This window comes from Eptatretus burgeri, chromosome 3, assembly GCF_056783735.1.
Source record: "Eptatretus burgeri isolate ZD-2024b chromosome 3, Ebu_testis_v1, whole genome shotgun sequence".
Taxonomy (NCBI): Eukaryota; Metazoa; Chordata; class Myxini; order Myxiniformes; family Myxinidae; genus Eptatretus; species Eptatretus burgeri.
In genome coordinates, this window is record NC_140963.1 from 29,340,268 (window position 1) to 29,367,969 (window position 27,702).

Here is a 27,702-nt window from a genome sequence, read left to right on the forward strand (position 1 = left end):
TCGCGGGACCCACGATTTTATGAAATCCTCCTTTCCCCGAGCATCAGCAACCCCCTCCTGTTTCCCCCCGCGCTGAGATAGTGCGACAAAAGGGGGCCCCCTTCCCACCCCCTACCAGACACCGTCCGCGAGGCCCGCGGAGTTGAGGCACCACCGCCGCTCCGCGTCTCATCATCAGACGGGTAGGCCCGACACGGTCTCGGCCCCAGGCCCGCCTACCCCCTCATCCTGGAGGGTGGTTCTCTTTTCTTTTGCTTTGGGAATGTGTGTTGTCGGCGCCGTCTGTGAAGTAAAATTGTATAAGTGTTGCCGTGTGCTCGCGTAGTCGGTATTAGATCTGCATTGTCGCATTTGCTTTTTGTCTTCTTCTTTTCCATGTGCTTTTCGTGGAATTGTATATGTGTGCTTCCCGTGTTCCGCGAAATAAATGTGCTTATTGTTGAACTGTTTTCCCGCTTCGCTTCGTCATTTCTTTCATTGAATCCCCATCTTGCTTCACGTAAAGGGTTGGTCCTGGGCTAAGACGCCCGATAATTAATCGAACCGTCGAGGCCGACGAATAACACCGCTCGGTTATCCCGATAGTACGGAACGAGTCGCTTAAGTGTCCCGTGTCCGAAGTCGACCTGCGGCGAGGTGCGATCGCCCGGTCTACCCTCCGTGTGGGTACTTAGGTAGGTCGAATTTGGCGAGCAACCCTATCCCACGCGGGGGCCGATTGGCTCGATCGCGGTAAGACCGAAAGGTCCACCCGTGACTGGTTCCCGGCGTTAGTCCGAGAGGGTCACGACTGGATTGTCCGTCCGGTGGGCGACGTGCCGCGATTCGAGTTACGTGGCCGTCAGCACGCCGGCGGGCGCGAATCTGCGACAATATATATATATATATTATATATATATATTTTATATATATATATATATATATATATATATATATATATATATATGCATATATATTATTTATATATATATATTATATATGCATATATATTATTTATATATATATATATTATATATGCATATATGTATGTATATATGCATATATATTATGTATATATGCATATATATATTATATATGCATATATATTATTTATACATATATATATTATATATGCATATATATATATATATATATATATATTATGTATATATGCATATATGTATATTATAAATATGTATATGTATATATGTATATATTGATATCCTGGTGTTGGCGCAGTGGTAAGGGCAGTGGCTTAGGACCCAAAAGGTCCTGAGTTCAAGCCCCGTTGGGACACTTAATATATGTATGTATATGTATATATATATATATATATATATATATATATATATATGTATATATATGTATATATATATATGTATATATATAATATGTATGTATATATAAACCAAGTCGAAAACACCAGGGGGTTGACTCAGCCTGCCCTCCTTCCGAGGTCGGCGAAATGAGCACCAGTTGTACTGGGCCCGGTGTATGCCCCGGTTAGAATAGGTGTACCATATCCCTGTGTGTCGTAAGAGGCGACCAGGGTTGCGTCATGAAGGGCATCCGGCGTAAAAACCTATGCCAAATCATTATACGGACAACAAAACGAATTTCCATACCGGATCGGTCGAGGCCCGGGTTACCAACGACCGCCACCGGTACCGGTGGTCAGCAGGGTACCAGTGGAAATTGTGCTACTGCTGGGCGAAGGAGGAGAAGGAGACGGGGAAGGCGATTCCGGAGGCAGTGGGAGAGGGGGAAGGGTAGAAGTGTGGAGGTGAGAGTTGGAACTCTGAATGTTGGGACGATGACTGGCAAAGGGCGAGAGTTGGCTGATATGATGGAGAGAAGAAAGGTGGATACACTGCGTGTACAAGAGACCAAGTGGATGGGGAGTAAGGCTAGGAGCATTGGAGGTGGTTTCAAACTGTTCTACCATGGTGTGGATGGGAGGAGAAATGGTATCAGGGTAATCCTGAAGGAAGATTATGTCAAGAGGGTATTGGAGGTGAGGAGAGTTTCTGACCGAGTGATGAGTGTGAAGTTGGAAATTGAAGGGGTGATGATGAATGTCATCAGTGCATATGCCCCACATATGGGGTGTGAGATGGAGTATAAAGAAGATTACTGGAGTGAGTTAGATGAAGTGGTGGAGAGTGTATCCAAGGATGAAAGAGTGGTGATTGGAGCAGATTTCAATGGACATGTTGGGGAAGGGAATAAAGAGGATGAGGAGGTGATGGGGAGGTACGGTCTCAACAAGAGAAATGTGGAAGGGCAAATGGTGGTAGAGTTTGCAAAAAGAATGGAAATGGCAGTGGTAAATACGTATTTCAAGAAGAAGTCGGAACACAGGGTGACATACAAGAGTGGAGGAAAGTGCACACAGGTGGATTACATCTTAAGTTGGAGATGCAACCTGAAAGAGATTAGTGACTGTAAGGTTGAAGCAGGGGAGAGTGTAGCTCGACAGCATCGATTGGTGGTCTGCAGGATGACTTTAGAGGTGAGGTTGAGGAAGAGAGTGAGGGCTGAACCAAGGACCAGATGGTGGAAGCTGAAGGAGGAAGACTGTTGCGTGAAATTTAGGGAGGAGGTGAGACAGGCGTTGGATGGTGGTAAAGATGGGTGGGATGATTGGGCAACGACAACAGAAGTTGTGAGGGAGATAGCAAGGAAGGCACTTGGTGTGACATCTGGACAGAGGAAGGAAGATAAGGAGACTTGGTGGTGGAATGAGCAAGTACAGGAAAGTATAAGGAAGAAGGGGTTGGCGAAAAAGAAGTGGGATGGTCAGAGAGATTAAGAAATTGGCAGGAGTACAAGGAGTGGCCTCGAAAGGCAAAAAGAGAGGTGTCAAAGGCCAAGGAAAAGGTATATGACGAGCTGTATGAGAAGTTGGATACAAAAGAAGGGGAAAAGGATTTATACCGATTGGCAAGACAGAGGGACCGAGCTGGGAAGGATGTGCTGCAGGTTCGGGTGATAAAGGACGCAAATGGGAATGTGCTGACGAGCAAGGAGAGTGTGTTGAGAAGGTGGATGGAGTACTTTGAGGAGCTGATTGAAGAAAATGAGAGAGAGAGAAGGTTGGAAGAGGTGGAGATAGTGAATCTGGAAGTGGGATGGATCAGTAAGGATGAAGTGAGGACTGCTATGAAGAAGATGAAAAGTGGAAAGGCGGTTGGCCCAGATGGTATACCAGTGGAGGCAATGGAAGTGCTTAGGAGAGATGGCAGTGGGGTTGTTAACCAGATTGTTTAATAAAGTCTTGGAAAGTGAGAGGATGCTGGAGGAGTGGAGTTTAAGTGTACTGGTTCCGATTTTCAAGAATAAGGGTGATGTGCAGAGCTGTGGAAATTACTGAGGGATAAAGTTGTAAAGCCACACCATGAAGTTCTGGGAAAGAGTAGTGGAAGCGAGGTTGAGAGGAGAGGTGACGATCTGTGAGCAGCGATATGGGTTTATGCCAGGAAAGAGCACCACTGATGCAATGTTTGCTTTGAGAATGTTGATGGAGAAGTATAGGGAAGGCCAGAAGGAGTTACATTGTGTGTTTGTGGATTTAGAGAAAGCTTATGATAGGGTGCCAAGAGAGGAGCTGTGGTATTGTATGAGGAAGTCGGGAGTGGTGGAGAAGTATATGAGGATCGTGCAGGATATGTATGAGGACGGTGTGACAGCGGTGAGGTGTGCGGTAGGAATGACGGACCGGTTTCAGGTTAAAGTGGGATTGCACCAAGGATCGACTCTGAGCCCTTTCCTGTTTGCAATGGTGATGGACAGGTTGACGGCTGAGATCAGACTGGAGTCTCCATGGACTATGATGTTCGCGGATGACATCATGATCTGTAGGGAGAGAAAGGAGCAGGCTGAAGCGAGCCTTGAGAGGTGGAGGTACGCACTGGAGGGAAGGGGAATGATAGTCAGTCGGAGTAAGACAGTACATGTGCGTAAATGAGAGGGAGGGTGGTGGTATGGTGCGGTTGCAAGGAGTTGAGGTGGGGAAGCTGGATTGGTTTAAATACTTGGGATCAACTGTCCAAAGAAACGGAGAGTGTGGGAGAGAAGTGAAAAAGAGAGTGCAGGCAGGATGGAGTGGGTGGAGAAGAGTTGCAGGAGTGATTTGTGACAGAAGGGTAGCTGCAAGAGTGAAGGGGAAAGTATATAAGATGGTAGTGAGACCAGCTATGTTGTATGGTTTGGAGGCGGTGGCACTAACAATAAGACAGGAAGCGGAGCTGGAGGTGGCAGAGTTAAAGATGTTGCGATTCTCGTTGGGAGTGACGAGGATGGATAGGATAAGAAATGAGTATATTAGAGGGACAGCGCAGGTCGGACGGTTTGGAGACGAAGTGAGAGAGGTGAGATTGAGATGGTTTGGACATGTGCACTTGAGGGAAACTGAGTATATCGGGAGAAGGATGTTGAAGATGGAGCCGCCAGGTAGGAGGAGAAGAGGAAGGCCAAATAAGAGGTTCATGGATGCGGTGAGGGCGGACACTGAATGTGAGAACATATCAATCATCATTCGCTTTGTATCGGCATCAAATGAAGCAACAGAGCGTCTACTCACAATAGCTGCAGCCAACGCTGGAGATGCAAAAACATTGACAGACCTAATAATTGCAGAGCTGACAAAAACAGGACTTGACACGTCAAAAATATTAAGTCAGGTGTACGACGGGGCTTCGGTAATGGCTGGGAAGCACGGTGGGGTGCAAAAGTTGTTGCAAGAGATATTGGAAAGAGAAATCCCCTATGTGCACTGCTTAAATCACCAACTCCATCCGGTAGTTGTCCATGCACTGGCAGCAGAGAAAGCTGTCACTGATTTCCTCGAGGTTTGTTGTTGCCTGTACAAATTCTTCAGAAAGCCCACTGTTGCTGCACAGTATAAAGGTGAGCGGTTAAAACGACTTCTTGATCAAAGGTGGATGGGACATTTCACCACAGTGTCTGTGATCATAGGATCTTTTAAGGATATCACATCCTTACTGTCGGAGATTAATGCAGAGCGCACCTACGGTGCAGAGATGAGGATGGAGGCTATTGGGCTTTTGTGGGAAGTCTCTGGGCCTGCCTTCATGTTCATTGCTATCTTTGTACAAAAATTGCTGATGTTGTTCGATGGCCCTAACAGACTCTTGCAGGCAGAGGACATGGACTTGCTAACGGGGTTGGAACTGGTGGCGAGTGCTACAGAGTGCGTGAAGAAACTCCGCTCTGAGGATGAGTTCACTGATCTGTGGAACAAGGCCAACAATGCTCGCACTTCTACACCTGCACCACCAAAACGGAGACGCACAATGCATAAGAACTTGGAACAGTTTGTAGTTTTGGAGACTACAGGACAAAACAACGACAATGACAAGACGGAACTGCAGAGGGTTTTTTACAGCACAATTGACACTGTGTTTGGTGAGATCACTCAGCGCTTCAGTGAGCACAACATACAACTTGCCCGTTCACTCACTGCCTTGAATCCTGAAAATGGCACGTTTTTGGATCCCCACTTCCTCCAGCACATCATGACATGAACAAAGTCAACCATCAGTGAAACAGAGTGTGTGGTTGCAAAGCAGTTTATTCGCTCACAGACAGAAAAGCAGCCAAACGAGAGATGCACAACACAAAAACTCCTCTCAACATACCACAAAACGCTGGAAGCCATGCCAAGTGTAGTGACTGCTATGAGACTTGGACTAACATTTGGTGCGTCCACTGCCATGTGTGAAAACTCATTCTCAACATTGAGGAATGTCTTCACTGACCATCGACGGTCCATGCGCCATGCACGCAATGCACAACTGGTAGAGCTGGCCTTCGAGAGAGACCTCACACGTAAATGCCTGAATGAATGGAAGGAGAAGGTCCTCAGAAGATTCCACACCGAGACACGTCGCCTGCAGCTCTTCTGACAGTGAGTGCAGCGGTATAAAAACTATACGAGGGGTTCAGATTATGTGTGTGACTGCTGGTGATGCGTTTGTGGTTGTGGTTGCAGTGTGGTTGTGGTTGCAGTGTGGTTGTGGTCAGCACCCGCCGTGGTCGGCTGCTTTGTACTTCTGATGTTTAAGTTAAATGTTGTGTTTGGTGCTTTGCATATCCCATATCTGGTGCTTTGTGCATAACCTTACCTTTGTGTAATTGAATGCTTTGAATGCGGACCTTGTGGTATCTTCAGGCTGGTCGTATTTGCTGTTGATAGTTTAAAGTGATGATCGCAGGTCATAGCCCACTGTATCTTATTACCTTCGCATTCTGTGAAAGGTTATGTTTTGGTCGGCGTGTATTTATTTATTTATTTATTTATTTATTTATTTATTTGTAATCTTGTGATTCGTTTCACTCAAAAAGTATAAAACCGAATTGCATGAAATTTGGTGGGATGATTGGTTATTAGCCAGGAAGCATTCGATTAGATTTTGGGATCGTTTGGGTCAAAGGTCAAGGTCAAGGTCACAAAAAGGTCAAAATCGTCTTTTTACGATAACACGGTCAATTTTTATTCAATTTACATGCAACTAACGCCAAAATGTTCAGAATTCAACGCCACATCTTGTGATATGCAATATGACACAATGACGCCCATACTCTTGTTACCGGTTAGGGGTCAAAGGTCAGGGGGGGGTCACGACCTTGAAAAATATGCGGTTTTTGTCATAACGCGGTCAATTCTTGTCCGCTTTACATGAACCCAGCACCAAAATGTTCAGAATTTAATGCCCAATCTTGTGACACAATGACGTCATAACACATGTCACCGGTTGGGGTAAAATGTCGGGGGGGGGAGGGGTCACGCCCTTGAAAAATATGCGGTTTTCGGCATAACTCGGTCAATTCTTATTCGATTTGCATGAAACCAGCATCAAACGAGATTACCTTCTCTTGTTGAAACGTTGTATTCACCGAGCTTGCGAGTGAAGACTCGCCAAAATGACGTGAGTTTATTGTTGTTTCGTCCATAGCCCCCGAAAGTCAGGGGAGGTCATGACATTATAGATATGTGGTTTGTGTCATAAGACCATTCATATGAAACCAGTTCCCCACACTCATACCAAGAACAAAAAAAGTAGTGGCGGCGAAGGTATGCGCTCTATGAGTGCCCGTTCTAGTTTCAAAGTGCACTGATTCTGGTGCCAATCTCCCCCGTTTAGTCATTGTATCTCTGGTATATTAATTTTCTAATGCCAATTCTTCACAACACCTTGTATAAGTGCACCTGAATTGGTGCCAATTGTCTAATCATTGAATATTTGCATTGTGAATGTGCCAGTTTGTTGCGGCTCTCCTGCATTTGAATAATTTTAGGCCAAAAACATCGGAACATATTAAATCTAGCTGAGATCAATTTGGTTAGTATGCGACGGCAACCTCAGTATAGATGTGTCAATGCTGCATGAATACAATAGTATACCGGGTTGTCAAAAATATTAAATATAACAATTGTGCCCCCCCATCCAGTTCATATGCCCCCCTTAATACTGAGCCCTGGCTACGGGCTTGTCTGTGCTTTACGTTAAACAGGGCCATTGCCGTGCGCTGCCCCAGATGGAGGCTCGGAGAGCCTCGGGAGAAAGGTGGGGGTAGTGTTGCAGAAATGGCCCTTAATGCGACTACTAAGTATAGGACGAGCTCAGATCCCCCATTAAATGCCTGTTTAGATAGGTTGTTTGGTAAAGTGTACGATAAATGTGTCGGGAGGTGTAAGAGACTTTATGTTCATACGGTGGTGAAACGAGAGATCGCTCTTGTTCCTTCCTCATCCCGGATAGGACCCGCCCAGTCAGTGATGTGAAGGGGTGTGGCCAAGAGAGAGAAGTGTGGCCTGGAGAGGCAGTGACGCGAGGGGCGGAGCTTTTTGTCAGGAGTCGCCGAGAGAAGCGAGAAAAGGAAGGGAGAGGAACAAAAGGGACCTCGTGTACAGGTTCAGTTTCGGTGTGTGGAAATGTTCGCTCTCAAAGCGTGCTCGTGGTTCGAGAGAAGGAAGAAAAGATGGGCGTGTGGAAAAAGTGAGCTCTGAGTTTGGACGAGCGTCGGTCTCGAGGGTGCTCGGGTTTCGGAGGCCACGAGCGCTGAAAAGGAGTTCTCATTTTGGAAGGCAATAGAGAAACTGAGAGGACAAAGCGGGAGTCGGGCTTTGAGGCGGCCTGCACGGAGGAATCTGAGAGGACGAAGCGGGAGTCGGGCTTCGAGGCGGCCTGCATGGAGGAACTGAGAGGACGAAGCGGGAGTCGGGCTTCGAGGCGGCTTGGATGGAGGAACTGAGAGGACAAAGCGGGAGTCGGGCTTCGAGGTGGGAAGGCAGGAAAGGAGACGCCAGAGCGTCTGATTGTCCTTACTCACCTCACGGTTCGACACGTTGATCCGCCTGCGGAGCCCGTCAACCTCGACTTGGGCCTTGTCTGGAGGACAGGCCTTGCCTGGATTTGTATGCTGAACCCGAGAGAGAGATCGGTGGTCTCGCAACGTCGACGTTGCGCGGAGCCGGAATGCGCTGAGGAGAACGTGCACACGCGGTGACTAGAGCAGGAAAATTACTGCACCGCCATCTTGCCGCACGGCGCTTTCGAGCTGGGAGTTCGAACTCGTGGACACCTGCTTGTTTGTTACGAGCGACATCCATGCTTTTTGGACGCTTTCCTCTCATCCAAGAGACATCACCAAGTACTCTGTCTTGTCCTGCATGCATGCTGTTGGTCTGTTTTGTCTGCACGTGTTGTGTAAGGTATATTTCAGTAGTGATCCCCTCGAAAACTATAGCCGTGGTTCCCTAGTTAAGAACGGGTTGATTGTTAAGAAAACCATTGTCGTGTTTATTGCTTGTGTTGTGATCCCTGATGTTACCCAATAAATCTGGTTAATTCGTATGAAGTTGCCGCTATGGATTATTTGTGTCGCGTCGAGGAACGATCCGTTCGATTGGCATACAAGACAAAAATGGTTACAGACTGGTAGACTCCGCTTGGTCTCTGACAAAACAAGTCTGTAACCAGGGGTTCTATCTCCCCAACTGGTCAGGTTCAGGATTACGTTGGTATCGCGATTGAAGATGCGTGACCCGAGGCCTGTGCCGAGCCATCCGGCGTTATAGATTCCCGGAGACGGTAGCGGCGAGGGCTGCGCCAAGGACCGGCTCAGAATCCCGCCACCCTGGATCCGCAACAATATATATGTTCATATATGTATGTGTGTACATATATATATATATATATATATATATATATATATATATATATATATATATATTGTTGTGGTTACCAAATTCGCAAACCACCATTCAGGTCCCTTAGGTGAGATATCTCGGTAAGTACATGTGTAGTTAGGCCCAAACCCGTTGTCTAGTGGGAATACATGTCATTTATGCGTGCTGCGACTCTTCAGGATAGCCGTTTTTCTTTTACTATCTTTATTTTGGACCAACCGCCATTGTTACCACCACCAGTCACAACATCAACCACCAACCACAACGCCGCTTCACCACAACCGCCACGACCTTCACGTCACACCTCGCAACCGTCGCATCGCCACCGTTCTTGCGCCGCCTGTGGGTACCGGTGTTGGACTCGTGCAGGGCGCGCGCCGAACAGCGTGTACAAAATCACGGATTTTGTGCTTCAAAAACGGATCAAAAACGACACACGCCCACTTTTTGCCGTCCAATCGGTGAGCGAGGGGCGATTTGGCCCCGCCCCCAGGGCGTTGGAGGGCGATCGATATATGCAAATTTATGGATCAAAAAGCATTCACGCCCACTTTTTCTCGGGCCAATGGGGAGCGAGGTGAAAGGTCGAAGGGAGGGGGTCAAAGATGAGAGGGCGAAGCCACGGGGCTGATATAAGCGACCGTGTTCGTCAGTCCAGTGAGTAGGAGAGTCGAGATCAGAGAGTTAAGACTTCACGGGCGGTGGAGTTGGCAAGAAGGAGCTGGTCGTCGTGTGCGTTGGAGTCGGAGCGGAGGGGACGGAGCTGTGGAGAGGCGGCGAGGGCAGACGAAGGGGTGCTCGCGTCGTGCAGGGAGCTGCACCCCAGGGAGGCCGACAGCGCGACCTGGCCGAGGTGGAGACGCTCGTCGCGGGACAATAAAAATCCTCTATACCCCGAGCATCAGCAACCCCCTCCTGTTTCCCCCCGCGCTGAGATAGTGCGACCAAGGGGGCCCCTTTCCCACCCCTACCAGACACTGCCCGCGAGGCCCGCGGAGTTGAGGCACCATCGCCGCTCCGCGTCTCATCACCAGACGGGTAGGCCCGACCCGGTCTCGGCCTCAGGCCCGCCTCATCCTTGAGGGTATTCTTTCCTTGGTTTTGGGTATGTGTTGTCGGCGCCGTCTGTGAAGTAAAATTGTATAAGTGTTGCCGTGTGCTCGTGTAATCGGTATTAGATCTGCATTGTCGCATTTGCTTTTTGTGTAAATTGCATTGTGTTTTTCTTTTCTGTGTGCTTTTGGTGGAATTGAATATGTGTGCTTTCCGTTCATCGCGAATAAATGTGCTTTGTGTTGAACTGTTTCCCGCTTCGCTTCGTCATTTCTTTCATTGAATCCTCATCTTGCTTCACGTAAAGGGTTGGTAGTGGGCTGAATACGCCCGATAATTAATCGAACCGTCGAGGTCGACGATAACACCGCTCGGTTATCCCGATAGTACGGAACGGGTCGCTTAAGTGGCCCGTGTCCGAAGTCGACCTGCGGCGAGGTGCGATCGCCCGGTCTACCCTCCGCGTGGGTACTTAGGTAGGTCGAATTTGGCGAGCAACCCTATCCCACGCGGGGGCTGATTGGCTCGATCGCGGTGAGACCGAAAGGTCCACCCGTGACTGGTCCCCGGCGTTAGTCCGAGAGGGTCACGACTGGATTGTCCGTCCGGTGGGCGACGTGCCGCGATTCGAGTTACGTGGCCGTCAGCACGCCGGCGGGCGCGAATCCGTAACAATATATATATATATATATATATATATATATATATATATATATATATATATATATATATATATATATATATATATATATATATATATATATATATATATATATATATATATATATATATATATATATATATAGTTGCGAATTCGCCCCCGACGGCGTGCGATCGGCCGCTCGACTCGAATGGCGGCCGCCTCGCCCACCGGAACGGACAATTCTGTCGTGACCCTCTCGGAACAATGCTGGGAGCTAGTCACGGGTGGGGGTTTAACCTTACCACGACCGTGCCAATTGTCCACCCGTGCAGGACAGGGTTGATCGCCAAATTCGATCTACCTAAGTACCTGCGCGGATGGTCGACCGGGCGATCGTACCTCGCCGCAGGCCGACTCTGGACACGAACCGCTTCAGCGGTCTGTTCCGTGCTACAGAGATAACCGAGCATTGTTATCGTCGGCCTCGACGGTTCCGATTAATTATCAGGCATATTAAGCCCACTACGAACCCTTTACGTGAAGCAGGATGGAGGGTCAATTAAAAGGAAGGAGACAAAGCGAAACGGGAACATTTCAACATGCAAGCACTTGATTTACATGACACACGGAGAGCACACATTTTCAGCCAAACAGTCAGAATGCACCTATATCAGGAAAACAAAAGAAGCAATGACGCAGAGTAACAACCGAATACGTGTACACACGGCAACACTTACACAGTTCTACTTTACAAGACACGGCGCCAACCAACATTTACTCAAAAGCAAAGGAAAGAAGCCACCCTCATAGACAAGGGGGCAGACGGGCCTGTAGGCCAATATGTGTGCGGGACCTGAATGAGCGGCCAGGTCCGCAAGACCGGGTGGGTCCTACCCGTGTCCTCGTGGCGCGTTGGCGGACGAGCCGCAGACGTCGCGTGGCTGTGCCCCGACTCAGTGATCCTTCGCGAGTTTCGTTGGCACGACGTTTGGAGTGGGGTGGGAACGGGGCCCCCTTTGTTGCACTATCTCAGCGCGGGGGAAAAGGGGGAATTGTTGATGCATTGGGGGAGGGAGAATGGCTGGCTGGCTTAGGTCCTGCGACGAGCGATCTCCCACCGCGACCTCGTCGCCGATCGCCGTCCTTCTCGCCTCGGACCCGAGCTCCTTGGCCTCTTCCCCCAACTCTCCTCAGCTGACTGCAGAACCCAACTTGACGCCTTCACCTCCCGACTCCACTCTCTGCCACACTCCGCTGCTGCCACACTCCGCCCGATGACTCTCTCACCAAAACTCTCACTCTCTGCCACCAAAACTGACTCTGCCACGATTCGCCTTGCGCTCGGCGTTTTATAGGCCGGCAGGAGAACCAATATGCAAATTTCGGATCAGGCTGAGCTTGGGGGCGGTGCCACGCTTGCCCATTGGACGGAGGAAAAGTGGGCGTGAACCTCCCCTGATCCTAGAATTTGCATATTTCGATTTCACACGGACGCGCCTGGAGGCGGGGCCAAGCTGCTCCGCGCTTGCTGATTGGACGGATCAGAAGTGGGCGTGTAGCATTCTTGATCCGAATTCTCCCTCGGAAAGGCCGCTATTTGCACTCGCGGCTCGGTGCGTTTCTTGAACGAGCCCAAGACAGCCCGACGCTCAGTGTTCACAGCTGGGGCGGGAATGGCCGTAGAAGGAGAGAAGTGATGGTGGTGGAGGGATTTTGGTGGTGGTTTGATGGTTATGGCGGTTCAAAATAAATTTAGAACAGAAAAACGGCTATCTTAAAGCGTCGCAGCCCGAATGAATCACATAAATTCCCTCCAAACAACGGGTTTGGGGCTAACTACACATGTACTTAGAGTTATCTCACCTACGGGCCCTGAATGGTGGTTTGCGAATTTCCACAACCGTAACAATATATAGTGAAACACAAAAGAAACTTACCACTTGTTTGAAATGTAATAAAATTGTAACAGTTCAAAATAAAACAAACCAACAATTTCCAATTGAAACATTGGCATTTTATTGATGACATGTCAAGTTTTTTGACCAAGATACACCATCTCATAAGTTTGTTCTACAGTACAGAACAGTACAGGGTGCAATGTCAGTCCCCTTTCAATAGCGTGTGTGGCCACCATTGTTTTAGATAGAGGCAGTGCATCGTCGGTGCATACTGCCTCCCAGTCTTTGGATGGATTGCTGCTGGATTCTGTCCCACTCAGTCCTCAATGTCTGAAGCCATCTGACTTAGGACCATCTGCCTGTCCTGCCTTGCAGTGGTGACTCTTGGCCTCCCTGATCGAGGTCTGTCATCTGCAGAGTTGTGGAGGGTGTCTCTGTCCACCAGGGCCGATATCGTCTGGTGTGAACAGCCAAGGCGACGTGCCACCTCACGGTAGCTCAATCTGCCTTGCAGTATGCCCAAGGCACACTGCTGTTGATCACTTGACAATCGTGGCATGTTGATTGAAATGCCCATTTTGCACTGGCCTTTTTAAAGTCAATATCAAGACATCACGTGCAGCTCATTAAAATCATCCCGTACCCCTTGGCTAATCACTAACAGACAAAACGGCTGTTCAACAGCTGTGCTATGAAGTGACCATTGAAGGTTCAAGTGACCATCCGTGACCGTTTTGTCTGACAATGAGGACACTATTGTCCACAAATAAGTTCACACATTTATTACACGCAGTGTTATTGTTGATATTTGAAGGTTTAAAAGGCGGTAAGTTTCTTCTGCGTTTCAGTATAGATAGATATATATATATATATATATATATATATATATATATATATATATATATATATATATATATATATATATATATATATATATATATATATATGTACATGTTGATCGTCTATCGGCTGCTCCCGTTAGGGGTCGCCACAGCGGATCATCCGTTATGATCGGCATACTGATTTGGCATAGGTTTTACGCCGGATGCCCTTCCTTACGCAACCCTGGTCGCTTCTTACGACACAGCGATAAGGAGTGGGTTTCGACATGATTCCGGGCTGCCCCTACACCCTCTCATCGCGTGGCCCAACTCAGAGCTCCTGTCCTCAAGCGACCCTCCAACCCAAGCCTCTGAGTAGCCGGATTACAGGCGCCCGCCACGACACCCGGTATGTATGTATATATATATATATATATATATATATATATATATATATATATATATATATATATATATATATATATATATATATATATATATATATATATACATATATATATATTTTTTTTTTGTATATGTATATATATATATATATTGTTACGGAAATGGCCCTTTATGGGACTACTAAGTTATAGGATTAGCTCAGATCCCCCATTAAATTCATGTATAGATAGGTTGTTTGGTAAAATGGGTGTAACATGTGTCGGGAGGTGTAAAAGACTGTTTTTGTGTTCGGGCTGTGGTGGTGAAACGAGGGATCACTCTTCTTCCTCCCATCATGGACTAAAGGCCCCTCCCAGTCTGCCGAGGGGTGTGGCCTGGACAGGAAGTGACACGAAGGGGCGGAGCTTTTGGTCGGTTAGTCGCCGAAAGAGGTGTGCGTCGAAGCAAAAGGACGCGTGAGAAACAAATGCTTCGTACAAACGGGCTCGTGGTCGATGAAGGAACGAGCGAGAGGGAAAGCGGAGACCTCAGGTTCAGGCTCTTTTTTGGCAGTTGGGGAAACTGCAGTCGGTTGAGAGGCTGCTCGTGTTTTGGAAGCGAGCGTTCGGAGGAGGGACGGTGTGGAATCTGCCGGTACAAAAACGGCAGTCGGCTTTGAGAGGCTGCTGGTATATGGAGTCGACGATCGACTCGTACGGGGAGGTGATCAACAGATTTGGCCTACGTCTGGCGGCGGAGCCGCCATACTTGTTCACACCAACGGCTCGTCACGCTTGCCGATCCGCTTGCCGGAGCCCGTCAACCTCGATTTGGGCCTTGTCTGGAGAACAGGCAAGGCCGAGATTTGTAGGCTGGACCGTGAGAGAGATCAGCTGAGGGCCATCGTCGACCTTACGCGGGCGGGGTCAGAGCGCAGGCGGAGACCGCGTGCGGTGCGAAGGGAGCAAGAGTAGGAGCTCCATTTCACCACGCGGCACATTCGAGTGGGAGTTCAAATCCGTGGACATCTGCCTGTTGCGAGCGACATTCGTGCTTTTGATACTGTCCTCTCGTCCATGGGACATCACCAAGTACTCTGTCTGCATGCCTGCATGCTGTCTGTCTGTCTGTTTTGTCTGCACGTGTTGTATAAAGAATATTTCGGAAGCAATCCCCTCAAAACCTTTAGACCGTGGTTCCCTAGTTAAGAATGGGTTGAGAATTGTTAATAAAACCATTGTCGTGTTTATTGCTTGTGTCGTGATCCCTGATGTTCACCAATAAATCTGGTTAATTCGTATGAAGTTGCCGCTATGGATTAATTTGTCTCGCGTCGAAGAATGATCCGTTCGATTGGCATATAAAACCAAAGTGGTTACAGACTGGTAGACTCCGCTCGGTCTCTGACTAAACCAGTCTGTAATCAGGGGTTCTATCTCCACAACTGGCGAGGTACAAGGAGTACGTTGGCATCACGATTGAAGACGCGTGACCCGAGGCCTGTGCTGAGCCTGCCAGCGTTATAGATTTCCGGAGACGGTGGTGGTGAGGGTGGCGCCAGGGACCGGGTGAGAATCCTGCCACCCCGGATCCGCAACAATTTGGTAGTCGGGAGCGGGATATTTGGAGCTGCAGTGCATTTCGCACCCTGGACATTGGTTACGAAAAAAAAACGGTCCAGATTTGATTTGATTTGATGCTTGAGCGGATCGGAGGAAAAACTTGCAAATTGAAAAGAAAATGGAGTCTCAAAATGGCGGCGCGGCTCCACTCCATCTCGGCATGACACGAAGCGAGAGAGGCCTAATTATAGCGCAACAAACAGCAAGGCACGAAGGAAACGCTCCTGCCCACCGGTCCAGGCCGCGTGGACACGGTATACGCCGGGCAGACGGATGAGGACGCCAACGCATACATTCATGAGCTTCACGGACGATTGTCAGATGCCTTTGAGCAGTGGAGGTGTGGTGATAACTATATCGAGGAATTGCAGGTTCAATTGGACGAGGCACAGCGGCGCGAAGACGAGGTTCAGGAGGATTGTGTGCACAAGGTGTCACAACAATTGGCCGATGCACAGGAACGAATTCGGGGGCTGGAAAAGGACTTTGCCAACTCAGACTGGGTTCATGAGGATTATATGCACACGGAACCACAACGATTGGCCGATGCACAGGAACAAATTCAGGAGCTGGAAAAGGACTCAGCCGACACAGGCGTGGAACTACATGGAGAAACTACGAAAGTAGAATGGTTTCGTGGGTTTTTGCTACAAAAGGCGAGCGAACTGAATAAAAGAAAAGAGGAGGAGCAAATTAGTAACTCCCAGGAAAGGGAGAACTTGGAAGAAGAATGGAAAACAAAGCTGGAAAAGGAAAAACGGGAATTGGAACTCCTGAAGTAAGAGGGAAGATCAGGCAATCGGAAAAGGGAAAGCCTGGAACGGGAGATAAAAAGAGGAGAGAGAAATCTGGAGAAAAGGAAGGAAGAATTGTTGGAAAAGTCCGAACAGCTTCGGGAATTAAAGTCCATGGGAAATGAAGTGCCAAGTGAACAAGAATTTAGAAAGGGACACGGTAAGAGAATGGACGAATGGAGAAAGCAAGAATGCAAAAGAGGTGAGGAGATGATAGAGAAATTATGGGAAAAAGCTTCTGAGTTACGTAAACACCAAAACAAAGAGACGGGATTACAAAACGAGCTGAGGATGTTAAGAGAGGAAAGAAAGAGAACGGAGAATGAAAAGTTAAGGAACCACACTGTGCAGATCGAACAGCCAGAAGCCAAAGCAAGACTAAATAATGAAATGCAAGAAAGAGTAGTGAAAGAAGAACGAATGAAACAGGAAAGGGAGATTAACGAATTGAAGGAAACAACAAGATTGGAGAAGGAAGAACATGAGAGATAGTGGGAGAGGAAACAAGAAAGAGTAGTGAAAGAACAATGAATGAAACAGGAAAGGGAAATCAGCCAATTGAAGGAAGTGACGAGATTGGAGAAGGAAGAACAAGAGAGACAGTGGGAGAGGAAACAAAAAGGACAACAACAACTTAAGGAGAAAGCAAGGTTGGAGTACGAGGAGAAAATGAAAGAACAACGAATGAAACAGGAAAAGGAAATCAACAATATAAAGCAAACGGTGAGATTGGAGAATGAAGAACATGAGAGACGGTGGGATAGAAAACAAGAAAACACATTTGAAACTGACCAACTCAAGGAGAGAGCAAGGTTGGAGTCCACGGAGATGGAAAAACTCCGGAAAGATAACGAACAACTCAAAAGGTTCGGCGAGGAAGAACGACTCAAATGGAAAGGAAAATGGAGCCATGAAGTAGAACAGCACAATAATATGTGATGTGTGACATCACCACAGGGAAGAATGTTTGTGGTGCGGGACTTGATTGACATCACTCGTCGGATGACACCACAATTAGAGCAAACCCTGGTGATTGAGACATTGAGGGAGCATACGGGGTTGTTGACGAGTGAGATACATTTTGAGCAGGTCCAGCATGTGGAGCTGACAGCCCCAGAGGAGTGTGGCGAACCGATGATTAGCAACCTGCTGGAGAGAAGCGACCGGATAGAGGTGACTGGAACGAAGCAGGTACGTGGGCACATGCATACATGGTGCGGACGATGAGCTTCAGGTAGAAATTTAATTTTATGTTGACGAAGAGACTGTCCGATGGGGTGCACGTGTGCGTGACCCCTGAATGTGTGTGTGGAGTGCCTGTGAACGAATGCTGTGAGCCCACAGTCCAGACTACAGCACCGGTATGTGCTGCTGAGGCCGAAGTGTGTGTGGGTACTCACCTGGCGGTCGAGAATGTAACCCTGGAGTGCGAGGCAGTTGGTCAGTATACAGGCAAGTTTGAAGGTGTGGAATGTCAACACATAACCTTGGAATGTGTACAGCCTGCTGTGTGTGGGAGTCTTGAGCATGGAATGAGTGGTGACCTAGGAAATAGGTTTGAGGTGCAAGGGGAAATAGAAATGCCACCAAGACAGAACTTGAGCCAGGGGACGGAAACCATGATGGACAGATCCGCAGGGGTTCTTACAGAGTTGGATGTGCTGCATCCAGGAGCAGTTTTAGATTGGATTTTAATTTGTCTATCAGCCTCACAGGAACTTTGGAGTGGAGTGCAGATGAGTGGCAGGCGGCACTGGCGTGTGTCACTTGGTCTTCGGACCTTTCTGAGCACACGAGTGGTTTGGCCAGCTGAGTGGGGTTTATCTGTCTTGAGAGAGTTGTGGAGAAGACGGGGAGGCCATTCCACTGACTGGGGTTCACCTGATTTCCGTGAACCCTGAAGAAGAGGGGGAGGCCATTCCACCTATCGGGGTTTACCTGATTTCCGTGAACCCTGGAGAAGAGGGGGAGGCCATTCCACCGATTGGGGTTTGCCTGACTTCCGCGAACCCTGGAGAAAAGGAGGGGGTAGATCGCAGCCCCCTTTGAGACGTGACCCCCTTGAGCCGTGGCGTAAAGGCGGCGGGGTCATGTAATGGGTAATGAGGGATTCGTTCCCTCACTCCCCTTCCAATGAGCCAAAAAAGTAGGCCACATGGGGATGTGAAAATATTCATTGAGAGTTGTTCCGAAAGTAATTGCAAATTGAGGGATGACAGAAGGCATAAGAGTGGCACGAGTGGATTTGGGTGGTTATAAAAAAAACGTGGTGGAGACATTACAGGCAGAGCGTTAAACATACCTGAAACAAGTGGATGACAAAGAGTGGCTTGTTTGAGGGAGGATTGAAATGCCTGGTTGGAACCATGCAGAGGTTCCATGGGACTGGTGAAGAGATTTTGATGTCTCGTTTAAATGGTTGGAAATAAACGATTAGGGCAGTATGGAGGAGGCCAGCGGATGATGGACGTTGTGACAAATTTATTGGGGTTTGATGAAGAAGTGTACCAGTTAAATTTTATGACCAAGTGAGATCTGGGGGACTGGTGTGTTTTTACGTTCACATAAACGTGAAAGGTGTTGGATGGTGTTGTGGACTGGGTGTGTGGCACTGTGGAATGAATGACTAAAGTGTTTGGGTGAATGGCGTGATTGTGCAGATGAGGAGAGCGAGTGCGAACAACGTACCCTGTCGGTCGGAGTCTCTGAAGCAAGTTAGTGTTGGTTAGGGGGACTTAGAGGATTTGACATGGATTCTGGCTGCTGTTCCATTGTGCAGGCGGACTGTGAGGGGTAGGTGCAGGCCAAGTATTGGCTGGGAGTGTGGCATGGTATTGGAAGTTGGTGAGTCGGGAGATAGGGCACCAGGGCTTTGTGAGGTTCCTGGCAGGTGAAGGCTGTCAGAGGTGCCAGGAGAGCACGGGAGGTTCAGTACCAGGAGAGCACGGGAGGTTCAGTGCCAGGAGAGCACAGGAGGGTAAGTGCCTGGAGAGCACGGGAGGTTCAGTGCCTGGAGAGCACGGAAGGTTCAGTGCTCGGAGAGCACAGTATGGGGGCAAGAGAGAGCCACCCCTTAGTTAAGGCCCTGTCACACCTTGACGATTTAGCCAGCGTATGCCTGACGTATGCAAAATTTGGCTAAAACGCTGACACACGTCGAATACGTTATGGGTAAGTTTGTATTCGTTAAGAGCACACTTGCATACGTCGTAGTACGCTGGCATACGTCTTTGTATGCTGGCATACGTCGAAGTACACCGAGGTGCGAGACAAATTTTCCATGCTTGAAATTTTTCGACGTATGCCAGCGTATGACTCACACGTTCCGCATAATGCTGGCCATAAGTTGTAGGCACGTTACGCGATCGTTGACACACGTTACTTGTAAGTTACTCATAAGTCAAAACACGTTGAGGTAATGTTTACCGTACCCGAAACTTATTTCTAACCTATGAGTAAAGTGTTGTAGGCACGTTACGCGATCGTTGACACACGTTACTTGTACGTTACTCATAAGTCGAAACACGTCAATGTAATGGTTAGCGTCAGTGTTCCAGACTCCCTGGTTTTTTTTTTCCTTCGGTATGACTGTGATATGAACATTTCGATTTCTCGTGCGGTTATAATATAATATAATTAATAGGCTGCCGCTCAATGATTTAAATCATAACCGCACAAGAAATCGAAGTGTCAACATCACCGTCATACCGAAGAAAAAAAACAAACCAGGGAGTCTGGAACACTGGCGCTAACCATTACATTGATGTGTTTCGACTTATGAGTCACGTATGTCGACGTGTGTCAACAATCGCGTAGCGTGCCGACAACTTATGCCAGCGTATGCGGAATGTGTGTCATATGTCGAGTACGTCGAAAAATTTTCAACGTGCTGAAAATTTCTCGACGTACTCAGCGTATAACGATGTATGCCAGCGTGCTATTAACGTATACAAAACTTACCCATAACGTATTCGACGTGTGCCAGCTTGGTTCAGCAAACTTTTCATACGTCGGCAAACATTGGCTAAAACGTCAAGGTCTGACAGCGGCTTCACACTTCGATGTCGAGTGCGGTTATGATTTGAATCGTCGAGCCGCAGCCTATGAATAGACTACGCCATGTGATCGTCGGCGAAACGCTGCTGCGCGCGATGCATAAGTTAGACTATCGTTGGGCATAGGTTGTGAACGCCGACAACACGCTCAGCATTCGTTGGTATAAGTTATTTATCTGTGATTAAAACGTTCTGTGTACGTTACTAATATGTTATGCATACATCCAACACGTTATTATATGCCCAAAACATAAAAAAACATCAATAGTTCAGAAAAAGCCAGCGTTTTACATACATTTTGAGACCTTGCCATACGCTGGCTAAAACGTCAAAGTGTGACAGGGCCTTTAGGAGCGCCAGAAGCACGCTCAGGTGAGCCCCGAGGTCGCTGGGTGTCCTCCACCCCTGATTGGAAGCAGGCAAAGAGGCCGAGTAGTAGTCACACTCCCCAGCCAGCGAGTTATGCCTGGCTCCACCAAATGGAAAATAAGGGCCTTGCCCAGGTTTAATAGAATGGAACAGTGTGCCAGGTCGGGAAAAATGGGTCATTTGGATCATTCTCGCCATAGCAGGGTTTGTTTCGTTGTTTAGATCTAAAAGTAAATGCTTAGGTTTGATGGACTCTCCTCCGCACCATTCATGTGTGACACCTGGTACGAGTAATGTTGATGGGAAAATTTGTTAACAAGGGTCAGGCTAGGTCACCCTCTCCAAGTGCCAGTGAGGCCACCAGTATGTCATGAGCACACACCCACAAAGATAACATTGAGTAAGAAACACACCATCCTGTCTGTAAAAGAAAAAAAAAAAAAAAGAGAAAGAAAGAAAGAAAAAAAGAACTCAACCAAAACAAGTCCTGCCAAAGCAAGTCAGGCAAGGAAGGTTTAGGGTGCACTCCATCTCACCTGGTCTGAGGTCATCACACCCACTTGCGTCCAAGAACGCCTCCAAACTGCATTTGTTTACCATCAATATCACCGTGCCACCATTGCTGTGTCACCTGCTGTCCAATGCAGGGCTTGTTGCCTGCTGCTGCTTGTGAGTAGGCCATATGGGCCGAAACATTTTTGTGGGCCATTGAGGCCAAAGTGCTTTTGTGGGCCGTTGTGTCCGAAGATTCATGCCATTTTGTGGGCTCAGTGGGCCGAATAACTCTTTGTGAGATTCGGCCACTGGGCCGACTGAACTCACCTGGTAAGAGGCCAATAAGGTCACGAAGTGAGGAAACCCTCAGGGGTAAATGGACAATACTGCTGGGAGGGGGCATGAAGGAGTGAACACATGAAAGAACTTTGAACCTTTGAATGTTCTGCTCCAATGCAAATGTGTTAAAAGTAAAATTGAATGCCCTCCCGTTCAAATCCATAATTAGAATGTTAAGTCGTATGCATGGAGTGTGAATTTGTTTGTTAGATTCGTGATCCGACACGCTAGGATCGGGACATGTCAATCTTACTGTGACACTTTGGTTTTTTTGGAGTTAAGTGCTTCCCATGTTGTGGGTTGGAGTAAATGGGAGATCTGTGCTGTACGTTAGACAGGACCATTGCCGTGGGCTGCCCCAGATGGAGGCTCGGGAGAGCCTCGGGAGAAAGGTGGGGGTGGTGTTGCGGAAATGGCCCTTCGTATGTTATTAAATATAGGATTAGCCCAGATCCCTCATTAAATGCATGTTTCACCAGGTTGTTCGGTAAATGGACGTTACATGTGTGTCGGGAGGTGAAAGAGGCTGTTTATTGATCGTGCGGTGGTGGTATACCGAGAGCTTCTTCTTCTTCCTTCCTCCCTCTGGACAATAGTCCCCACCCAGCGCTCTGAGGGGGAGTGGCCTGGAGAAGGAAGTGAAACTGAAGGGAGGAGCCAGTGGGCTTGGAGGCGAGCGAGCAAAGGAAAGGCAGTGGTGGATCTGCGACGAGAGTGCCGAGGTGGTGCGATCGGCAGTAGGAGAAACTGCATGAGGGTTTTTGCAATCGGCTTTTCGTAAAGAGCGAGCCGAAAGAAAGGCAAGGAAGGGACTGAATGAGGTCTGTCTGCCATCGGCTGGGCGAGGATCTGCCCGAGGTCGAGTGTGCGATCTGCAGTAGGAGTACCTGAATCTGAGGGTCGAGTCCGCCATCTGCCGTGGGAGTAATGGAGCCTAAGTGTCGAGTGAGGATTTCTGCTGTATAGAAACGACTAGTGGGAGACGGCAATCTGCTTCGAGAGGACCTGGCTGCTGTGTGAGCCTGGAGTCGGCTTCGAGAAGAGGTTATCGACAGGTTCAACCTGCGTCGAACCACGGAGCCTCTGTCCCGACTCACGGCACGGTTCGACACGTTTGTCAATCCGCCTGCAGAGCCCAACACCTCGATTTGGCCTAATCTGGCGAACAGGCCAAGCCTGGACTTGTATGCTGGACCTTGTGAGAAACCAGCTGAAATCCACCATCGATCTGACGGTCTTGTGCCATTGAACTTACGCGGGGTCAGAACGCACGGAGGCTGCGTGCGCAAGCGGTTCTGAGAAAAGGAGGACGAGCTCCATTTTGCCACACGGCGTGTTTGAGCTTGGGCACTCGAATCCGTCGACATCGGCTTCTCACGAGCCGCATTCGTGCCTCCGACACTTTTTCTCTCGTCTATGAAGCATCACCAAGTACTCTGTGTCTTGTCTGCATGCTGTCCATGTCTTATCTGCATGTTGTTTCAGGTTTATCTCGTTAGGGCCCCCTTCGAAACCCGTAATCCGTAGCTCCCTATTTAAGAACGGGTGATAGATTAATTATAACATTGTCGTAAATGCTTTGCTTGTGTTGTGTTCCCTGATGTGTCTCCAATAAATCTGGCTGATTCGTATGAAGTTGTCGCTTTGATTTAATTCGTGCCGTGCCGAGGAACGATCCGCTCAATTTGGAAATAAAACCAAAATGGTTACAGACTGGCAGAATTTGCTCGGTATCTGACAAAACCAGTCTGTAACCTGGTTTATCGCGATACGGGCGTTGGTATCGCGATTCAAGACTCGTGACCCGAGGCCTGTGCCGAACCAGCCGGCGTTATAACCCCGGAGACGGCGGTGGTTCGGGTGGCGCCGAATCTGTAACATTTGGCTGTCGAGAGTAGGTTGTGAAAACCCAAACTGGTTACGGACAGTGATTGACGCACTCGTCCGCCCCCGCCACCGCTGAATCCGTAACAATATATGTGTGTATGTATATATGTATATATGTATATATATATATATATATATATATATATATATATATATATATATATATATATATATATATATCTTGCGATCATCGCGCAAGTTACGGGGACTGCCATGCAGGCAGCCCCACCGACCATTGTGTTTGCTTGCATCGGTGTCCATTCAATATTCTGCAGGGATTGCCCTGCACGCAGTTACAACACGGAGACTGCATTGAGCAGCCCGTGCACCATGTTTTGCATCCATCCATCCATCTGCACACGGGGACTGCTTTGATGCAGCACGTGCACCATTCATTTCTGTGTTTGCTTGCGTCAATGCCCATCCAGTGTTCTGCAGGGACTGCCCTGCAGGCAGCCACACATGGGGACTGCATTGGTGCAGCCTGTGCACCGTTTTGTGTTCACTGCGCTCATTTCAAGGGGGAGGCCTAGGACTGCGTTGGGCAGCCGGCCACATTCCCTGTTGATACCTGCATTTGTTTCATGAGCCAGAGACTGCATTTGGGCAGCCTGGCTCCCTGCTTCAAGAATGGCCTGTGGGATGGCATATGGCATGCCGGGTTGGGGTGAGTTGCCTCTAGCAGCTGAAGACATGAAAAGGTTCTGTGACAGACAACGGGGCCTTTTGAACAGGCCCCGAAGACATCCAACCTTCAGCTGCGGAGCGCTCACCCTAAAATACTGACTAACTTTGCCATGCCCTTTTTCCCACAGAGTCCATCAGTCCTGGGCCATGGTTTAGTGTAAAATTTATAAGGTTAAGGTTAAGTTAAGGGTAAAATTGTAAATGAGTTTCGCTCCCCCTGCATGTTTGTCGTACCGCCGGCAATTGTAGTTAAGTCGTCTGTACGAGTGAGTTTGTTTAGTTCGTTACTCAGCCCGTAGGTTATTTACTTTTGGGACACGGATACACCAAATTTCCCACTCAGGGATCCAACGGTAAATCGTACTAGGGGAAACTTACACATGAAGGCACACGGAAATTTGACGACTCATGACGAGTCTGTAAAAAGGGGAGGGGGTAGTGTTACGGTTGTAGAAATTCACAGAACACCATTCAGGTTCCCCGAAGGTCAGTTATGTCGATAAGTGTGTGTCCAGAATAGATTTCCCCACCGATGTCTAACGGGCTGTGAATCTTGAGGTAGTATTATTCTTTTCTGTCTTTATTTTAAACAACAAGTCCTCACCATCATCTCCACTAGCAACATCCTCTCCTCACCAACATCTCAACAAACAAACATCATCTCCAAACAACGACACCTCAACAACCATGCCATCCCCACTGCAGCGCCACCTCCACCACCACAACAGCATCTCAGCAACTCCCGCCCCGATATCCCTCAGAACGGGTAAACAGAAATGACGGTTGGGCAACAACAACAGAGCCAAGCCAGACTCTCCTGGAATTCCACCCCCCCCCCGTGCCGGGAAGGGCGGGGCGAACGCCCGGAGCGATAAAAAGGCGCGTGTCGATGCCGAGTAGGTTGTTGTTGGCGGTTGTGAGAATTGGGGAGGACATCGGTGTGGAGAAATGGGAGCAGTTGGTTGGAGTTGGTCGAGTCGGAGCCGGAGAGGAGTCGCCAGCTAGTTCGCCATTGGAGGCACCGTTTGAAGGCGTTGTTGGAGTCGAGGCGAGTTTGGGCAGAGACATCGATGGTCGCCCAACGAGTCACCAAGAGGGTGGCAGGTAGCCTGCTCGGTCTCCCAGAGCCTTCCGGTCATCCTGGCTCCGAGCAAATATTAAAGGCTTACGAGCCCGGGTCTTGTTCTTTTCTGCGGTTTTTGCATGGAAGTCTGTGGTGCCTTGTCCAATAAGTAGAATTGTTAAAAGTGTACATAATAAATAGACAACGGCCGTAGGTTTTTCTTGCTCGTGTCTTTATCCCCATCCCCCACCCCCCCCCATTGCTTCATTGACTGCATGCATGTACAATAAATGTCCCCATTGTTTGAATGTTCACCTGCTCGTTGCATCCTTTCCTCCATTGAGCTGCCGTAATTGAGTTCGGAATATTAGCTGGTTTTAATAGCCGATAAGATAATCGGGTCCGATGGGGCTTGGCGATAAGAAAACCGCTTGGCTGTCGCAAACGGAGCGAGCTGCTGACAGCAGCTCGTGTCTTTACGGGTCCCGTCGAGGTACAACCTCTCGGTCGTCTGACCGCGCGAATAATTAGGTAAATCGACAATTCGGCGATTGACCCTGTGGCGGGCGCGGGCAGAGCACTGACAAGGTTGTGGTGTGTTTCAAAAAAAAAACACACCCGTAGCTGGATTTCGGCATTGATCCGCAAAGCAGCGACTGGATTGCTACGTTCGGGCGCGGCCGCAATTAGCTATAAGCGGTTGCCCGCACGCCGGCGCGGCGGAGATCCACAACAATAAATATTGTTGCGAATTCGCGCCCGCCGGCGTGCGATCGGCCACGTGACTCGAATCGCGGCACATCACCCACCAGACGGACAATTCTGTCGTGACCCTCTCGGACTAACGCCGGGAGCTAGTCACGGGTGGGCCTTTCGGCCTCACCATGATCGAGCCAATCGGCCACCCGCGTGGGATAGGGTTGTTCGCCAAACTCGACCTACCTAAGTACCCACGCGGAGGGTAGACCGGGTGATCGCACCTCGCCGCAGGTCGACTCCGGACACAGGCCGCTTAAGCGATCCGTTCCGTACTATCGGGATAACCGAGCGGTGTTATCGTCGGCCTCGACGGTTCCGATTAATTATCGGGCGTATTAAGCCCACTACCAACCCTTTACGTGAAGCAAGATGGAGATTCAATTAAAGAAAAGACGAAGCGAAACGGGAAAACAGTTCAACATGATGCACAATTATTCCGCGGCACACGGAGAGCACACATATACAGCCAAACAATGATGCACAAAAAGCAAATGTAACAAAAGAAACAATGACGCAGAGATACTACCGAATAAGACCGACACACGGCAACAATTAACAGTTTTACTTCACCAGACTGGTGCCACACACTCATGTTTACATAGAAACAAAAGAAAAGGCCACCCTCAAAGACAAGGCGACAGACGGGGCCTGTGGGCCAATATTTGCGCGGGACCTGAAGGAGCGGTCAGGTCCCCGAGACCGGGGAGGTCATACCCGCGTCTTCGTGATGAGCCGCAAATGTGGCAGCGTGGCGGTGCCCCGACTTCGTGCTCCTTCGCGGGTTTCGTTGGCACCGCTTGGAGTGGGGTGGGAATGGGGCCCCCTTTTCGCACTATCTCAGCGCGGGGGGAAAGGGGGAATTGTTGATGCTCTGGGGAAAGAGTATAGCTGGCTTGCTTGGGTCCCTTGACGAGCGATTCCACCGCGACCTCGTCGCCGACCGCCGTCTTCCTTGCCTCGAACCCGAGCTCCTCAGACTCTTCCCCCAATTCTCCTCAGCCGACTGCCGAAAACCACCGGGACGCCCTCGCCTCCCGACTCCACTCCGCTCTTCCAAACTGACTCTGCCCAGATTCACCTTGCGCTCGGCGCTTTATAGGCCGGCAGGAGAACCCATATGCAAATTTCCGGATCATGACGAACTCGGGGGCGGAGCCACGCTCGCCCATTGGATGGAGAAAAAGGGGCGTGAATCTCCCCTGATCCTAGAATTTGCATATCTCGATTCCACACAGACGCATCTGTAGGCGGGGCCAAACCGCCCCGCGCTTGCTGATTGGACAGATCAGAAGTGGGCGTGTAGCATCCTGATCCGAATTCTCCTCGGAAAGGCCGCATTTTGCACTCGCGGCTCGGCGCGTATCTTGTACGAGCCCAGGACAGCCCGATGCTCGGTGCTCACAGGTGGTGCTGGAATGGCCGCAGAAGGAGAGAGGTGAAGGTGGTGGAGGGTTTATGGTGGTGGTTTATGGCCATGGTGCCATTTGGAATGGCAGTGATGCGATGTTTGCGGGAGCGAGTTGTGAAGGTAAAGATCGTGGCTGTTGGCGTTGTTGTTGTTGTTGTTGTTGTTGTTGTGTTATGGTTGGAGCGTGGTTGGTTCAAAATAAAGATAGAACAGAAAAACAGCTATCTCAAAG

General features: G+C 48.9%; 1 protein-coding gene across 3 annotated transcripts in view; it reads left to right on the plus strand.

Annotated features, from left to right (window-relative positions):
• The first annotated feature begins 1,445 nt into the window (after positions 1-1,445).
• LOC147029613 (uncharacterized) overlaps positions 1,446-27,702 on the plus strand; it is a 48,930-nt gene continuing 22,673 nt past the window's right edge. For all 3 annotated transcript variants that reach the window (XM_085872794.1, XM_085872795.1, XM_085872796.1), the window contains exon 1: positions 1,446-5,908. In XM_085872794.1, coding sequence (XP_085728920.1) covers positions 3,933-5,525 — 1,593 coding nt within the window. In that variant the 5' untranslated portion in view covers positions 1,446-3,932 and the 3' untranslated portion in view covers positions 5,526-5,908. The remainder of the gene's footprint in view (positions 5,909-27,702) is intronic.